The 19,331-nt window shown below is 44.3% G+C and overlaps 1 protein-coding gene across 1 annotated transcript in view; it reads right to left on the bottom strand.

Annotated features, from left to right (window-relative positions):
* Nucleotides 1–706: 706 nt before the first annotated feature.
* ACSS1 (acyl-CoA synthetase short chain family member 1) overlaps nt 707–19,331 on the bottom strand; it is a 67,102-nt gene continuing 48,477 nt past the window's right edge. Inside the window, exons 7-14 of the mRNA XM_042981013.1 lie at nt 18,769–18,906; nt 14,692–14,784; nt 13,423–13,535; nt 12,912–13,038; nt 12,037–12,164; nt 11,858–11,921; nt 9,377–9,495; nt 707–2,362 (exon numbers count right to left, since the gene is read on the bottom strand). Of these exons, the coding sequence (XP_042836947.1) occupies nt 2,183–2,362; nt 9,377–9,495; nt 11,858–11,921; nt 12,037–12,164; nt 12,912–13,038; nt 13,423–13,535; nt 14,692–14,784; nt 18,769–18,906 (962 nt within the window). The 3' untranslated portion in view covers nt 707–2,182. The remainder of the gene's footprint in view (nt 2,363–9,376; nt 9,496–11,857; nt 11,922–12,036; nt 12,165–12,911; nt 13,039–13,422; nt 13,536–14,691; nt 14,785–18,768; nt 18,907–19,331) is intronic.

Here is a 19,331-nt window from a genome sequence, read left to right on the forward strand (position 1 = left end):
CTCCCTGCCCCCCAACCTCCAGAGCACAAGAACAAGCACTGTTCCTAGGAACAGCCATTCCCAGTTCCTGCTTTGGTCCAGCTTTCTTAGGAGACAGTTGGGTCAGGGCCTTTCACCTCCCACCCCCCATGTCCCCAGTTCATAGAAACCTCATCCACCCACATCTAAAGAAAGGACAAACCTGAGTAATGGGACGTCTCTCTCAGGCAAGCCTGTGCTTTTCACAGAGGCAGTCTTTGACAATGAGATTCTTTTTGCTTCCCTGTCCTCATCTGTGCTCCAAATCAGTGCCCACCACCAGAACCTTGTGTGAAGATGGAAATGTTCTTGTCCATGCTGTCCAATCCAGTAGCTATTTGCCACGTGGCTACTGAGCATGTGAACTGTGGCTACTGCCACTGAGGAACTGAATATTTTATTTTATTCTGCTCTATTCTGTATATATTTTTTACTTATGCCTAAATAGCTATGTATAACTAGTGTATTGGATAGCACAGCAATCTAGACACAGATAGGTTTACCAAATAAGAGTGGAAGATAGGTAAGCTCTTACTGTGTATTTCCTCCCTGTAAAGGATTTCCTCCCCAATGGATTTTTTTTTAAGTGTTCTCTTTTGAATGACTAGGCCCTTTCAGTTTTGTCCTTGGGATTATATTCAGCAATAACAATAGCATTATTTGATCAAAAACATCACAACAGAAGGAAGAGAATGAACAAAATAAACTTTATGAACTATCCTGGTCACTGTCCGAGTTTATACCCAAGCCATTTCATAAATAGCACCATAACTACAGTCTGCCAAGTCTACCACACATGTGACAGGTCCAAGTGCATGGTTCTCTGTTGCTAAGCACCGCTTGTTACTTAGCAACAGAGGACAGACCATCACTCTATTTCTGTGGGCCACAGCCAATGGCCACCCTGTTGGTGTCACAGGCATACTTGCCTAATCAGAGAGAAGCCAGCACAACTATGACCCACAGTAGGTGTTCAGTACCCCAGACACCCCTTGAACACCTACACAGCTGCAAGGCACATATAATGTGGGGTAAAGATAAGGACAACCTTTCCCTGTTCCCAAGGACCCAGCTCAGCAGGCTGCCTTCACCTGTGTTCCACGCCACTGGCCCTCTTGTGCTTGGCTAATAAACACTTTGCAAACCTAAAGGTTTATGTCATCTTGCTAATGTTCAGATGGCTTAAGGCATTCTTAAGAAAAAGAGAGAGACCTGATTCAGAGTTCTAAGTCTCATCCTTGGACCTCTGTGGTTCTTCCCACACCAACCACAGAATGAAGGATAGGCAGTTTTCAAGGATTCAGTCCTGGCCAAACAAGTCACCTGAGTTTTCATGGGCTTCCCCGAACATCCGTACATATTTGGAGCATGCTGACCTTCTACCAAGAGGCATTTGAGGTGGAAAGGGGAATCTTTCCACATCACAGCTTGGAGAAACAGAATATATGAGTGGGTCTAGAACTAAAATTGGAGCACGTTCATACCATCACTTTTAGAAGTTAGGTTTCATTATACATAAGCCAGGGTAAATAGAAATATACAACAAAACAAGGATGCTACAAGCTTGAAAGTTCTCAAGATAGCTATATTTAGACAGAGGTACAAACATTTCAAATTCAGATTCCCAGCATGCCAACATTAAAAAGGCATCCTCTGACCCTCTCCACATTTCCCCATGAGCAAAGGCACAAAAGGATATTTTCATAACTCTAAATGTTACGAAGAATGTGTATAAGTAAATCTGCACACTACATGTGTATATCTGCTCATTCTTCCAAAATATAAAAGTATAAAAATAAAATTTCTGCCTTTTGTATCTAGTACATCTGGGGGAAAAAATATGATTGCTTCTGGTTCTCTGAGCAGGCACACCTCACCTTCCTGTGCTGTCTGGAGGTGACAGAGAAATGGAGATGACAATGACTTTTCATCCCAGGAAACCAAATTCAGGACAAGGGAAACAAATGCTAAGCATATCTAATAGTATCTCTTCATGGGTCCTCAGCAGAAAGAAGGCAGGCTTAGCACAGACTTCACATTTGGGCAGTGTGGATTACACTCTAGGAGAGGAATGCTTCTGGGACAGTAGGAAATGAGCCAATCTGAGAGCTACATTCTGGAAGGACAGTTAGGGGCATGGGCACTGGGTCTCAGCCAAAGCCCATCACTGAGCAGCAGTTTGTTTGTCTTTGTACTTCTGGTAGACCTTCAGGATTTCCATGATGACATGGGGGTCCTCCAAGGTGGTGGTATCTCCCAGATCCTGAGCTCTTCCTGTAATTATCTTCCTCAGGAGCCTCCGCATGACTTTTCCAGACCGAGTTTTTGGAAGACGCTTCACAACCTGGCAAGGAAAGGGTGTGGAATTCAAGTTCAGGTGGTGCGCATACTCCCAGCAGTGTCCAGCTGCACTGGGGTAACAGCAAGGGATGACACCCTTGCTGGGGGCTCAGGAATGAATGACTGAGATGCCAGGCCTGCCCCAAAGATATGGAGACCTGTGGTCTCTGGTTATATCTTCACACCATCTGGACCTAAAGCTGAAATCAACCTGAAGGGCAGAATCAACCACACATCAGGGGTTTGCTGAAGCCTTCCTCCAGGTCAGGTCTGTCCATACCTGGGTCTGCCTCACTGCTGATACCTCTGTCTCCTGTTCACTACATTAATGAGGGCTCCCAGATAGCAACAGAACCAAGTATATGCCATGGCACCTCGTCTCCACCCACTGGCCTGGCCCAAAGTGGCTTTTTGCTGACATAAGTGGTAAGAGCTACTTCAGACAAAAATGTTGTCTTGCTTAGTATTTGAAAATTCAGCATTTTCAAACAGCCATGGCCCCTTTAATGTCAACAGCAACATGCTAAGAGCTATGTTTGGGGCTATTTAACAGTGACCTATCTTTTGAAAGGGGAGTTCAGGTCTCCCTAAAACTCTGGTCACCAAACAACTTGACTTCATATGACACCAGGGGAAGCTAGGGCCATTCCCATCTCAGAGGACCTCCTCTGAACCAAGGAAGACTGTGGGGGGAAATGTTAACAAAGGAAGGAGTGGAAACCTAATAAGGCTGGAGAATGGGCCCCCTTCTTCCCCAGACCTGACTCTAACACAGACCCTCTCAGACAGGGTCTGGCAGTGTCTCCTGCACTGACACCAGGAGATATGTTCAGAATCTAACTGGGGCTGGGGAACACTGGTACTTTCCCCATGTTTCTCTATTTAAAATCTCTTATGAATAAGGCAGAGACTTAGACAAAATGCAACAATGGAGGAATTTATCCCAAATGCAAGAATAAGGTAAGTCCATGGCCAGAGATCTAAGTGGAACATATATAAGTAACATGCCTTATAAGATATAAGTAACATGCCTGATGGAGAATGTAAAGCAACAATCCTAAGGATACTCACTGGGCTTGAGAAAGAATAGAAAACATCAGTGAGATCCTGACCACAGAGATAACAGACTTAAAAAGGAATCAACCAGAGATGAAGAACTCAATACTCAAGATTGGAAACAGGCTTAATGCAATGAACAGCAGACTGGAAGAGGCAGAGGAATGAATTGGTGACTTAGAAGACAAAATAATGGAAAATAATGAAGCTGAACAAAGGTGAGAAAGAATTATGAAACATAGCAATAGACTTAGGGAACTAAGTGTGACTCCATCAAATATAATAACATTAACATTTGTATTATAGGAGTCCCAGAAGAAGAGGAGAGAGAAAAGGGGGCAGACATTTTTTTTTTGAAGAAATGAAAGCTGAAAACTTTCCTAATCTAGGGAAGGAAACAGACATCGAGATCAAGGAGGCACAGAGAACTCCCATCAAAATCAACAAAAGCAGGCCAACACCAAGACCTATTATAATTAAATTTGCAAAATATAGTGAGAAAGAAAAATCCTAAAAGCAGCAAGAAAGAAAGTCCTCAACTTTTTTTTTTTAATTTTTTTTAACGTTTATTTATTTTTTGAGACAGAGAGCATGAATGGGGGAGGGGCAGAGAGAGAGGGAGACACAGAATCAGAAGCAGGCTCCAGGCTCTGAGCCATCAGCCCAGAGCCCGATGCGGGGCTCGAACTCACGGACCGCGAGATCGTGACCTGAGCTGAAGTCAGACGCTTAACCGACTGAGCCACCCAGGCACCCCAGAAAGTCCTCAACTTGTAAGGGAAGACCCATAAAGCTAGCTACAGATCTGTCCTCAGAAACTTGGCAGACCATGATATATTCAACATGCTTAATGGGAAAAATCTGTAGCCAACAACACTCCATCCAGCAAGGCTACCATTCAGAGCATAAAGAGAGAGAAAGAGTTTCTCAGACAGACAAAAACTAAAGAAGCTGTGACCACTAAACCAGCCCTGCAAGAAATATTAAAAGGGGACTCTGAGTGGAAAAGAAGGACCAAAAGTGACAAAGACAAGAAAGGATCAGAGAAAATCTCCAGATACAATGACAAAACAAGTAATAAAATGGCAATAAGTACATATCTATCAAAAATTACTTTGAGGGGCGCCTGGGTGGCTCAGTCGGTTGAGCGTCCAACTTCAGCTCAGTTTCATGATCTCACAGTCTGTGAGTTCAAGCCCCGCGTTGGGCTCTGTGCTGATAGTGACAGCTCAGAGCCTGGAGCCTGCTTAGGATTCTGTGTCTCCCTCTCTCTCTGACCCTCCCCCATTCATGCTCTGTCTCTCTCTGTCTCAAAAATAAATAAACATTTTTAAAAAATTAAAAAAATAAAAAAATTACTTTGAATTTAAATAGACTAAACACTCCAATCAAAAGACATAGAGTGACAGAATGGATAAAAAAAAAAAAAAGACCCATCTATATGCTGCTTACAAGAGACCCATTTTAGATATAAAGCCACCCTGCATATTAAAAGTGAGGGGATGGAGAAATATTTACCATGCAAATGGATGTCAAAAGAAAGCCAGAGTAGCAATTCATATTTTGGACAAAACAGATTTTAAAACAAAGACTATAACAAGAGACAAGGATACTATATAATCATAAAGGGGATAATCCAACAAGAAGATATAATAATTGTAAGTATTTATTCTCCCAATATTGGGAGCACCCCAATATACAAGACAATAACAAAAATAAAGGAACTAATTAATAATAATACAATAATAATAGGGGACTTTAACACCCCACTTACATCAATGGACAGATCACCTAAACAGAAAATCAACAAGGAAACAATAGCTTTGAATGACACACTGGACCAGATGGACTTAACAGATATATTTAGAACATTTCATCCTAAAGCAGCAGAATACACATTTCTTTTTGAGTGCACATTGGATATTCTCCAGAATAGATCACATAATAAGTCATAAAACAGGTCTCAGCAAGTACAAATACACTAAGATCATACCATGCATGTTTTCTGATCACAACACTATGAAACTAGAGGTCAACCACAAGAAAAAAAATTGGAAAGACAACAAATACATGGAGATTAAACAACATGCTACTTAAAGAATGAATTGGTCAACCAGGAAATCAAAGAAGAAATAAAAAAATATATGGAAGCAAATGAAGATGAAAACACGTTGGTCTAAAACTTTTGTGATGCAGCAAAAGTGGTTCTAAGAGGGAAGTATGTAGCAATACAGGTCTACCTCAAGAAGCGAGAAAAATCTCAAATAAACAACCTAACCTTACACTCAAAGGACCTAGAAAAAGAACAATAAATGAAGCCTAAAGCCAGCATAAGAAGGGAAATAAGATTAGAGAAAAGATAAATGGTATAGAAACTAAAACAAAATAAATAATAAAACAGGTTCATGAAACCAGGAGCTGACTCTTTGAAAGAATTAACAAAATTGATAAACCCCTGGCCAGACTTATCAAAAAGAAAAGAGAAAGGACCCAAATAAATAAAATCACAAATGAGAGAGGAAAGATAACAACCAACACCACAGAAATACAAACAGTACTATAAGAGAACATGAAAAATTATATGTCAAAAATCTGGATAATCTGGAAAAAAATGCACAAATTCTTAGAAACATAAAAACTACCAAAACTGAAACAGGAAGAAATAGAAAACTTGAACAGACCAATAACCATCAAAGAAAATAAATCAGTAATCAAAAACTCCCAACAAACAAAAAGTCCAGTGCCAGATGACTTCACAGATGAATTCTACTAAACATTTAAGGAAGACTTAATACCTATTCTTCTCAAACCATTCCAAAAAATAAAAAAGGAAAGAAAATTTCCAAATTCATTCTATGAGGCCAGCATTATCCTCTTACCAAAACCAGATAAAGATTCCACTAAAAAAGAGAACTACAGGCCAATATCCCTAATGAACATGGATGCAAAAATTCTCAATAAAATCCTAGTAAATTGAATCCAACAATACATTAAAAGAAATACTCACCATGATCAAGTGGGATATATTCCTGGGCTGCAAGGGTGGTTCAATACTTACAAATCAATCAATGTGATACACCATATTAATAAAAGAAAAGATAAAAACCATATGATCATTTCAATAGATCCAGAAAAAACATCTGACAAAATACAGCATCTATTCGTGATAAAAAACCATCAACAAAGTAGGTTGAGAGGGAACATACATCAACATAATAAAGGTCATATATGAAAAGCTAACATCATCCTCAAAGAGGAAAAACTCTCAGTTTTTCCTCTATGGTCAAGAACATGTCCACTCTCACTGCAGTTAATTAACATAGTACTGGAAATCCTAGCCACAGCAAGTAGACACCAAAAAGAAATAAAAGGCATCTAAATCAGCAAGGAAAAAAGTAAAATGTTCACTATTTACAGACAACATGATACTCTATATAGAAAACCTGAAATACTCCACCAAAACATTGCTAGAACTGATACACAAATTCAGTAAAGTCATGGGACACAAAATCAACATACAGAAATCTGTTGCATTTCTTTTTTTTTAAGTCTTTATGTATTTATTTTGAGAGAGAGAGAGAGAAAGAGCACCAGGGAGGGGCAGAAAGGAGGGAGAGAGAATTCCAAGCAGTCTCTGCACTGTCAGCGTGAAGCCCAACATGGGGCTCAAACCCATGAACTGTGAGATCATGATCTGGACTGAAATCAAGAGTTGGATGCTTAAACAACTGAGCCACCCAGGTGCCCCTGTTAAATTTCTTTAAACCAATAATGAAGCAGCAGAAAGGGAAACTAAGGAATCAATCCCATTTACAATTGCACCCAAAACCATAAGATACAGAGGAATAATCCTGACCAAAAAGGTGAAAAACCTGTACTCTGAAAACTAAAACACTGATGAAAGAAACTGAAGATGACATCAAGAAATAGAAAGACATTCCATGCTCATGAGTTGGAAGAACAAATACTGTTGAAATGTCTATACTACCCAAAGCAATCTGCACATTTAATGCATTCCCTATCAAAATACCAACAGCATTTTTTCACAAGAACTAGAACAAACAATCCTAAAATTTGTATGGAACCACAAAAGGCCCTGAAGAGCCAAAGCAACCTTGAAAAAGCAAAGCTAGAGGCATCACAGTTCCAGACTTAAGGAACATTACAAGGCTGTAGTAATCAAAACAGTATGGTACTAACACAAAAATAGACACACAGATCAATGGGACAGAACAGAAAACCCAGAATGAACCCACAACTACATAGTCAATTAACCATCAACAAAGCAGGAAAAAATATCCAATGGGAAAAAGACAGTCTCTTCAACAAATGGTGTTAGGAAAACTGGACAGTTACTTGCAAAGGAATGAAACTAGACCATTTTCTTACACCAAACACAAAAATAAATTCAAAATGTATTAAAGGCCTAAATGTGAGACCTGAAATCATCAAAATCCTAGAGAACACAAACAGTAACCTCTTTGGCATCAGCCATAGCAACTTCTTTCTAGATCTGTCTCCTGAGGCAAGGGAAACAAAAACAAGAATAAACTATTGGGACTTCATCAAAATAAAAAGTTTCTGCACAGCAAGGAAACAATCAACAAAACTAAAAGGCAACCTATGGAATGGGAGAAGATATTTGCAGATGACATATCTGATAAAGAGTTAATATCAAATATGTATAAAGAAGTTTTACAACTCAACACCCAAAAAAAAAATCTAATTAAAAACGGGGAGAAGACATCAATAGACATTTTTGCAAAAAAGACATCCAGATGGCCAACAAACCCATGAAAACATCCTCAACATCACTCATCATCAGGCAAGTACAAATCAAAACTTCAATGAGACATCACCTCACACCTGTCAGAATGGCTAAAATCAACAACACACGAAACAGTATGTCATGGTGATGATGTGGAGAAAGGAGAGCCCTCTTGCACTGTTGGTGGGAATATAAATTGGTGCAGCCACTGCGAAAAACAGTATGGAGGTTCTTCAAAAAGTTAATAATAGAGCTACCCTATGATCCAGCAATTGTACTACTAGGTATTTACCCAAGGAATCCAAAAATACTAATTCAAGGGGATGCATGCACCCTGATATTTATAGCATTATCTACAATAGCCAAATTATGGAAACAGCCCAAGTATCCATCAACTGATGAAGACGTTGTGTGTGTGTGTGTGTGTGTGTGTGTGGGTGTGTGTGTGTGTATGTACATATATATATATATATAGTATATATAGTAGAGTGTGTGTATATATATATATATATATATATATATATATATGTATATATATATATAGTAGAGAATATTATCTAAGCAAAATTAAGTCAGTCAGAGAAAGACAAATACCATTATGATTTCACTCATGTGTAATTTAAGAAAAAAAAAACAGAGATAAGGGGAAAAAAGAGAGATGGGCAAACCAAGAAACAGACTCTTGACTACAGAGGGGAGGTGGGCAGGGGGATGGGTGAAATATGTGGTGGGGATTAAGGAGTGCACTCATTGTGATGAACACAGAGTAATATATGGAATGCTTGAATCACTATATTGTACATCTAAAACTAATTATCACTCTGTATGTTAATTAACTGGAATTTAAATTAAAACTTTAAAAAAAAATAACTAAAATCTCTAATTTTCTTCACCACTCAGACCTGCTCCTATAAATAGCTTCCAAAGGCCAAAGTAAGAGAATGCCTAATCCTGCCCAGCACTGTACCCTGAACAGGTGAATTGTGTAAAGGTTTGCTGCGAGGTATTCTGACCTTCCCCTCTCTATGAGGATACAGCAACTCACCATCCCCACCTACCTCCCTGGAAACCAAACAGCTAATGTCCACTTTGCTGCTGATGAAAGGGATCACTTGTTGTTGTTAATTGTGGGAAGCAGAGAAGGAGGCTTACAACCAGTAGCGCCATCACACCTGAAGGGCAGGTGCCACTCACCAGAATCTGATCAGGCACCGCATACTTGGCAATCTTGTTGGCCACTGCTGACCTGACCTCCTTCACCACCAAATCTGGGTCACCTGCATTGTCCTTCAACACAATAAAGGCAAATGCAGCTGGAAGGAAGCAAAGATTTGGGGTGTATTAGACCACAAACCATCTCCTGAGGCAGAGCATTGTATATAGTCACTATAAATCCTAAAGATCTTAAAATCATACACTGGTGACCTTGTAGCAGCTGCTTTGTTTCATTGTAGCCCTGAAAATGTGTTCCCATTTCATCCAAAGCAGAAGCAATTCTCACAGCTCCTTTGAACATCCCAGTGAAGCCAACATGTAGTTGAGAGCTCTCTGGGGCTCTGGTGTTGATTGGCTGGGGGTGTGACCTTGGAGGCATAACTTAACCCCCTCCCACTGTCCTTGCACCTGTGAAGTAGACCATAATGTGGGCTGACAGGAGAATACCATCCACTCCTGTGAGATGGTACATGGGAACACAGCACATGGCACTAATCTTGTGGGTACATGTATAGCACGGTGGGAACTAGCCATAGTAGCTATTAAAATGTAAATGAAGTTAAGGTTAAGATGTAGTTCCTTGGTCTCATGATCCACTTATAGCTATGGCTACTCTCCTGGACAGCACAGATGAAAAGCAAGCTCCATCTTAGCAGGAAGTTCTGTTGGCCAGTGCTGACTAACCAATATTTTAACATAAACACTAAGTTTTGTCTGTCAGTATCCTGCCAGGTTCCAGAAAGGATTAACAGTGGTTCCCACAGGTCTCTACATTTCTTGTGAATCCACCTGGGATAATCTTGCATATGTGGTACCGAGGGATCCAATTCTATTGTTTCTCTATGTGAGCAATCCCACAACCAGTGGGGACAGTCTCTTTCCCCATGGATCTGCAATGCCCTTCATACATGGAGTTCCTATATATGTGTAGCCTGTGTATACCTGCACCATTCCACCCATCTTAATTAATTCTCCCCATGGCACATGCCATGGCACAACCTACTTGTAGCTTCTTCATTGATTGTGTTTATTGCATATTGTCCATCTCTCCCCTCTACTCCCTGACCCTCCAGCATGAAAGCTCAATGAAGCAGGGACTTATGTCCCTTGCCAGGTCTGGGTCCTAATCAGACAAGACCCAGGGCCTCCCCTCAATTAGACCAAGTGCACAGGGAGTAGGGACAAACAGGTACCCAACAGCTTTTGCTGTTGTGTATTACAAATAGATGGCTGCTCAAATTTGTTAGAAATCAGAAAAATGTATATCACCATACCCATGATACACACGTCTTCCCCAGTACTAAAGTCCTGGTGATCCCAAAGTTATTTGTGTGCATCTGCTGATGGGATAATGAGGTGGCCCAAGGCCTCTGAGTGTCACAGGCAAGGACGTGTTCCTATCTCCATCCCCCTCCTATCCCTGCCCCCTCTCCAGTGCTTCCCAGTCTCCTGCTAAGGAAGGGCGGCGGGGGGGGGGGGGGGGGGGGGAGGCAACCTCATGAACACATGCTTCTCACGGCAACTGAAAATGCTTTTTTTAAAGGAACTTCAATAAATGTTAAATTTTACAATGAGTTGATTTAGATAAGGTGTTTGCGTAAATAATGGAATAGTGGCACATAAACATGGCAGGAAGGCAGGTAACAATGGGACATGCTGCGACAGAGGCTGTCCCTGACAGCAATAGGGAGAGTGTCCAATCCCAGGCTGCTTGGCCAGGCAGTGGAGGATGGTTTGCCCAGCAGGGCAGTGTAGGGTTGAAAGTGTCCAGCTAATGCCAACCCAAGTGAGTGTGGCCACTGTGCACCAAGCACTATGATACTCAAGTGATCCTGCCACTTCCCACACCCAACTGCTTAGAATCTGGCAGACTTTGGAACAATGTGTGTCTTCAGTAAGACCACCCTGACCATCATTTAGCACTCCCCTGGCATGTCACTTGCATGGGAACCACTGATCAAATTCCTCCAGAACAAGTCCCAGAGCAGCAGAAGAGTCCACTCCAGGGCACACTCCTGTCTGCCAGCTCCTATGTGGCTGCAGAGCTGGCACCAGGCGCTGTAACCCAGCATGTGCAAGGAGATGCTCTGAGCATGATAGGACATTTCATGTGAACCGTCGGCAACTGGGCCACCACAGGCACACAGACAGAGGATGAAACTCCCAAGCTCAGTAGAGGCCAAATAGACTCCCAAGCTCAGTAGAGGCCAAATAGGTCCTGGCTGCTTGTGGATGTGTGTCCTCAAAGGACGGCAGAGTTAGGACATTTCAGAAATCTGACCCTCACCTAACATGCATGCCATCAAGTCTATTCACCCAAAATCCACGTAAGACTGAAGGAAGCAACAGCTTGACCCATAAAAATCCCCTGCCACCCATCTTCCAGATTCTGCTCCTTTTACAAAGTGCCCACAATGGGCGTAAGACCAGGAATGAGGAGCTCCTTTTGTGGGCACTCACCTTCTCCTTTGATGTCATGGGGGTAGCCAATGACAGCAGTCTCTGCCACAGTGGGGTGGCTAGCCTGTGCAGAACACAACAAGACAAAACATGCAAGAGGTGAACTGCCTGAGTCAGCACGCAAGTAAATCTGAGGCCTCAAAGAGGCATCCTACCCAAGGAGGCTGGGCCATTCTCACCATCGAGTCCTCGATCTCAGCAGTCCCCAGCCTGTGGCCGCTGATGTTGATGACGTCATCCATCCGCCCTGTGATCTGGTAGTAGCCGCCCTCGGTCCGGTAAGCCCCATCTCCAGTGAAGTAGTAGCCTGCACCACAATGGGAGAATTCAGCACCAATACCTCTGAACCAGGACCCAGCAGGGCTCCCGTCCCTCCAGGAAGGATACAGTAGTACCCACACCCCAACTCTCTCTATGGAAGAAAGCCCTGAAGCCCCAGCTCTGCTGACCTCCTGCCTGTTTGTACTCCTGGAAACCCCTTGTGGAGACACTTCTCTAGATAGTGCCATCTGGCTATGTGCTAGAGAGAGGGCAGTGGCTCTGAGTCAGCAGAATTCTGACCATGTCATAACCGCAAACGTTGGGGAGCAGAAGATGTACAAGGAGCCCACCCAAGCATCCCCAAAAGTGAGTCTCTTTCACAAGCTTGAGACTGAAGATGATGGGTTCCCACAGGCACACTGTGTATATAATCTTCCAACCCAACAACACAAAGCAAAGCAGGAAAAAAACAAAAAGTAAACTGGAAGAAAACTCACAGCCATCATGACAGTTTTCCAAAGTTGTTTCTTCATCCTTCTCTCTTAGTAGCCTAAGGCATGCACACCACAGGCCAGGCACTTTGGGCTCTGCATGCAGCCCCACTTAACCCCCAAGAATTCTTACCAGTCCAGAGACCAGGGGGCTTAGGGAGGTGAAGTGGATGGGAGGAGGATTCCAACTCCAAAGTATCACTGCTCTACACTCAGTCATCATTTCCTTAAAAATGTTTTCTGAGCTTATGATTTCCAGTGTGTGCAAAAATGCATGACATGATCCACTTTAGCCAGCTCACCTGGGTAAGGCTTGAAGTAGGCCTCCATGAATCTCTGGTGGTCTCCATAGATGGTCCTGGCCATGCCCGGCCAGGCCTGGGACAGGCATAGAGCCCCAGAGACATCACCGCCCTCCACAACGTTTCCCTACAGACCCAGAGACACACATGTGAGAGAACTGGCAGATTCTGCTTCAGAAGCAAAAAACTAACATTCTTCTGAAAAATGATAGAGGGAAGTGCCAGAAAAATGCATGAAAACAGAAACATGAAAAATGACAAGGAGGCCCCAAGAGGAACTGCCTTTCTCCTCCGTAAGGAAGCAGCATGGAGAGGGCTTCCCAGAAAACCTAGCGCTCACCCCATGTGGCAGTTTCAACTGTGTCCTTGAATGCTTGCCCTCTACCACCTAAAAGAGCCTGGCACACGTGATGTGGGACAGCGAGCAGAGGAGGCCATGAAGGCAGACAGGAGTGTCAGGAGCTTGGCAGGGCACCCATGAAGGAAGGAGATGCCTCTGCAAGGCCCTTACCTTCTCATCCATGAGAATTGGGACAATGCCATAAAAGGGTCTCATAGCCATGCCAGGGAGGATTTCTGCTCCTTCTTCCGAGGGGCGTGGGGCGATGCAGATGCCACCCGTTTCTGCAGGGAGAATGGGGAAGAAATGCAGGATGGGCCTAGCAGCTAGTGGAATGTTTATCGAGACACTGCCATGAAAGTGTCCATTGCAGACACACAAGTGCTCTCCCAGGGTGGGAGATGGGTGCTTGCCCCTGTCTGCTCAAGGAAATGACACAGTGATCCCAGTGACACAAAGACCTCTTTCTGAGGCAAGCCCAGACTTGGGTTCTGGTCCTCTCATCTGCAGAAACGAGATGGGAACCCAAGGAGGAGAGGTCAGTCCAGCTATGGCTCTCCACAGGGATAGGGGCTTCCTCCCTTCATCCATGGCTCTGTGGGAAGGGGTAGAACCCACCTACTTGCACAGGAAGATGGAGGAAAAAAACTGCTTCTGGGCCAGTGCCCCATCCCCCACACCAAACAATGAAAAGTGATGCTCACAATTCTGTTCTCACATCTCTGGCACTTCCCTCTATCAGCCTGCATGGAAATGCCTCACAAGACTCAGCTGTAGGGAGTCTCTGTCCTGAGCCTTCCCAAATGGAGGAGAACAGAGCTATTTGCAATACCTCACATTCTGGCTTCTTGGAGAATGAGACCACAGTTCGCTACATTTATTACATCAGTGGTGATCTCTTACTCCGAACAATACTCCAGAGCAGAGAGGACAAAGCAAAACAAAATGACACAGAAAAAAATGTGTTTCCCACTAAAATCTAAATTTAAACTCTGGTCCCTTACAGCAGGGTCCATCTGCATCAGATGTATTTGTGTTGGACACATGGACCCTACAGGGAAAATGAACATTTAGCTAAGCACCTACTACCTGTCAGCAGTAGGCAACGTGCAGCACTTCTATCATCTCTTTCCATCCTCACCGGGGCCTGTAGTGGAGTGCCCCCATTTCACCAATGAGGAACCTAAGGCCCAGAGAAGTCATTACACATCTTACAGCTGCAAAAGGGTAGCCACACACTGTCTCTCACTCCAGACATCAGATTTTTCAACCACCTCATATGCTGAGGGGCTGAAGCATTAGTGGTGTTGGATGGCATTCACAGAGCCTCACTCACACTTGACCCTCCAAGACTCAGGCTCAGCCACATGTTCTCATGTGCTGTCACATGCAGTGAGTGAGCCCTGCATCAGGTCCCCTTCTCCTCAGGGGCATTCTCACCTGTTTGCCACCAGGTGTCCACCAGCGTGCATCTGCAGTCCCCCACCACCTTGTGGAGCCACTCCCAGGCCTCACAGTTGATTGGTTCTCCCACTGAAACCACACACAAAAGGAAAAAAATGATATAATACACCTCAACAAAACTGAAAACAAAAAGGATAGGTTTTTATAGGGGAAACTGTTCTATAATTTTTCTGAAGGACATAAAAGAAAATTTGAAAAAGCAGTGAGATTCAGCATATTTACGGCCATCAAAAAAATACAAATTACAACAAGATATTTTAGCCATCATGTAAAAAATTTTTAAGTTGGATAAAATGTGGGGGAACCAATAGCACATACACTATAGGAGTGTAATTTGGTATGGAACTGGGGAACAACTTGGGTGGTTCTCTTAATATTTAAAAGTGGAGGGGCACCTGGGTGGCTCAGTCAGTTAACTGACTGAGTTTGGCTTAGGTCATGGTCTTGTCATTCGTGAGTTTGAGCCCCACATCAGGCTTTCTGCTGTCAGTGCGGAGACTGCTTTGGATCCTCTGTCCCTCTCTGTCTCTGCCCCTCCCCCACTAGCATGAGTGAGTGCACTCTCGCACTCTCTCACTCTCTCAAAAATAAATAATAAACATATTTTAAAAAATTGAAAAAAAAAACATGCATACACCTGATACAACTACTTAGGAAACTGGTAGAATCCACTAAAGCTAAACACGTATATACACACACATGCTACACACACACACACACACACACACACACACACAAATGTGCTTGCATCCTATGACTCTATAGCCTGACTTCTACAGCAATGTCTAGCTGCTAATGACCTCAATGTTTGTGTACCCCCAATATTTCATATGTTGAAATCTTAACCCCTAAAGATGATAGTATTAGGAGGTAAGGCCTTTGGGAGGTAATGAAGCCCTCAGGAATTGGATTAGTGCCCTTGTAAAACAGACCACCCAGCTCCCCCCTCCCTTGGACCATGTGAGGACACAGGGAGAAGGCACCATCTATGAACCAGTAAGAGGGCCCTCACCAGAAGACAATCGTGCTGGCACCTTGATTGTGAACTTCCCAGACTCCACAACTGTGAGAAATAAATCCCTGTTGTTTATAGTCATTGGTGTTTTGTTATAGCAGCCCAAATGACTAAGCTACCACCCTAATGAGATGCCCATACAAGGCTGGCACTCAGAACTTGCCAGATTAAACATACCACTGCTAAAATAGTGAAATCCTCTCATGCTGGCTGTCTCTTGCTCAGGACCACTCACGTACAGCAAGTAACCAAGGCCTGACCTGGCCAGGGCCTCCCATGCTGGTCACACAGGTGCTGGATGTTGTGTGTTTTGCCCCTGCACTCACCCACACCCACAGGGAGGCCAGAGGATACCATGCAGCACTGGCCCATACACGGAGGAACAGCAAGAGACAGAACATGCAAACACTGGGGCGTGACTACTGGACCACACCCACAGTAGCCCCCACAGGAGGGTAAAATCAAGTTCTCAAAACATAGAACAGAGCCATATGGAAAACTGCATGTTGCTGAGTTATAATAAACATAGGATAATAGCAGTTTGATCTTGTTCAGGGAAAGAAGACATTTCAGAACCGAGCTATCTCTTTCACAGTAATATAACTGTGAAGAAGGCATCAGAAGGTGCACAGGCAATTGGGTTGCCTGGAGCAGCGCCATGGAGGACATCAGCTTTCATTACCATGTTCCAATTTTTTTTTTCCCAGCAAGAGTATAACTATGTGTCACTTGTGAAGCTGAAAGTTAAAAAAAAAATTAATGCAAATCTTGGGGTTAAAGTCCTAAGTAAACTAGATTCTGCTGACCAGTCAGATTAAATGAAGTCAATGCACCCAAAGCCTGAGCTGTGGGGGCTAATCCAGCCACACGGAAGCAGCCTGAACTGTGGAACCACAGTGGAGATCAGCACCGCACTGGCTCTGGTCAAGGCATGAAGCTTCCTGGTCCATGGTGCTACTCTCTTTTGCCGGTGTGAGAAGATGCCAAGTGCTGTTTACCTGCCTGCCAGCACTGCTTATTGATAACCAGGTCCCAGGGAAACCCCTGCAGGGCTCCACTGGTGGTGCTCATTACATGGCAGGAATGTGCCCACGAGACCAGCAAAATACACAGAGCCTGGCCAATCCTCTGTGTGTGCTCCCTGGTACAGAATTGTTCTGGGCCTGATCCAAGAGAGGAAGTGGAGAGAGGACTACAGAAGCCTGTCTGGCCTAGAGGATCCCTGGCTGAGGCAGCTTTTGGATGGGACATGCACCCCCACTCTAATGCGGCTACTGAGCATCTCCTTCTGAAATGCTCAGAGCAAATGCCTTATCACTGGGGGTCCTAGTGAGTCTTCCTTAGCAGTTGAATCCCATGAGTGCATCTAGAAAATCAAACCTCCCTTCATCACTAACCTAACTCCTGGTCCCACTCAGGTGGCCTACAAATGGCACCTGGAGGATCTGAGTTTCTGTGGCCCTCTGCTTGCCCTCGGTCCCCAAGCACTGCCCACCCCAAAGTGCAGGGGCACGTCATAGCCCTTGTGGTATGGAGGGCAGGTCTTCTGCATCCACACAGCCCCCAGTCAAGACACACAGGACTCACACTCCATAGCCTAAACATGCCAAGAGAGGCATCTCAGACTCACCACCATCTAGAAAGGAGCCCAAAACACTTCTGCTGACCCCACCTGGAAAATTCAAAGTACTTGGTCATCCAGACACCAACTGACCCTAATCACAAGGGAGGCTCTGAATAGAAGGGAGGTAGGCACATGAAAACAGGTCTCCCAGGCAAGGATCCAGGCCATCCTGGGTGGGAAGCAGCATTGCTGGGTAGCAACTGCCCTGGAGATGCCAGCATCTGGGTGTTGAGCCCTCAGCACAAATCTGAGCCTTCTGTTTCTGGCCCTGCAACTCAGCTTCACAAAGAGCAGTCAACCCTCACTGACCTGCTGTGTTTCTCTGTGTGTGGGCATTGGGATGCTGAGGATACTGATGGTGTGACTTTTGGGAGCTCACTGCCCAGGGAAACAGTCAGCATGAGAATAGATATCCAAGTACAAAATATGGATTTGTCTGAGAAAAGAGAGCCCGAGGTCCAGAGCAGCCAGGTAACTCCACAGGGAGAAGGTGCACAGAGACGGACCTTGAGAGAAGGTTGGAACCCACACAGATGGAGAGGAGCACTATGGCATTTCAGGCAAGGGGAGTAGTATGAACCAGGGCCCTGAGACCTATAACAGCGCTACACACCTGTGCCACTGATGAGTGACATGCACATGCTGTCCTGAGCTCCCTTCCCCGTGGACACATTTGGCAGCAAGACACCTCCCTTGTGGTACCTGCCCTACATGCCTCCTCTGTGAAAAACCAAGAAGATCCAAGTATTCACCCAAGGAGCACAGAGGACCTCCCTGCCCTTGTTTTGCCTATGGACAACATGTGTAGGGGCAGAAATGAAATGAATCAGGAACAAGGAGAGAGAACGGGCATGGGTACCTTCCACCCCACTGGTATCATCTGAACTAACCCCACATCACCTTTCCCAGATGTTTCCATGTGACTTGGCAACATATATAAAAATTATAAATGGAGATAACCTTTGATCTCATAACTCCTTGCCTTGGAAATATCTACAGCAAGAACAGCACACAAGCACAGAATGATGTTTATTATAGTCCTTGGGACTATCCGGTACTAAGCAACAGAGGAACACCTTAGTGACCCAGTCAGCTCCTGCACTGCAGTCCCATGTGGCCACTGAAGGAGGGCTTGGGCCACCTTACCAGGTTGGGAATTTTTCATAATAAAGATGAAGCACAGAACTCAGGCACAGAAACATCTAGAATATTGTATTCCAGACTGTTTGTTATCATCTGGGGGCTCCAGGAAGCTGCTTATGGGCAGGGACATCTGCTTTCTATTCAGTATGGCACTGTTTGAATTCGCCACAGCCATAGCCACGCAGCTTTCATAATTAAAACCATCCTGAAGCCTGCACTGGCTCTGCCACATGGCACACACACCTCTCCAGTAGCACAGAAGACCACTCACCTGACCCCAGAGTCCGCAAGGAGGAGCGGTCGTACTTCTTCACCCAGGAGTCGCCATATTTCAACAATAGCCGGACAGCCGTTGGGGCCCCATAGAACTGATTGATCTTTAACCTCTGCACTGTCTCCCAATATCGACCTACAAAAAGGCCCAAGTTCACCGTCAGTCTGAGCCCACTAGATAGCATCTATTCTAACTTAGTTAGAAATCAGACAACAGTTACTGTGTGCTGGATACATGCAAACCCCTGTGTTCACAGAAAGGAATCCAACACCCATCATTGGGATAGAAAGGGAGCCCTGTGGCAATCATCACCCAGCACACCCCACATCCAGGGCTGGTGCATTTGGAAACAGCCTTCCCCTGGCTCTGGATGGCTGCATCCATGTGGTATATCCCAAAAGATACAGCAAAGATTGGTTCAAAGGGATATCACTGTGAATTTTAAAAATAACCCATGTAGCACTAACAAAGAACTTATGTTCCCACTTAGATGTCTCTGAGGTTGTGACAGGTGCTTCCCCTGGAATAGCAGTGGCCACAACTGAGTGAGCCCTGGGGAG

The sequence above is a fragment of the Panthera tigris genome, chromosome A3 (assembly GCF_018350195.1).
Source record: "Panthera tigris isolate Pti1 chromosome A3, P.tigris_Pti1_mat1.1, whole genome shotgun sequence".
Taxonomy (NCBI): Eukaryota; Metazoa; Chordata; class Mammalia; order Carnivora; family Felidae; genus Panthera; species Panthera tigris.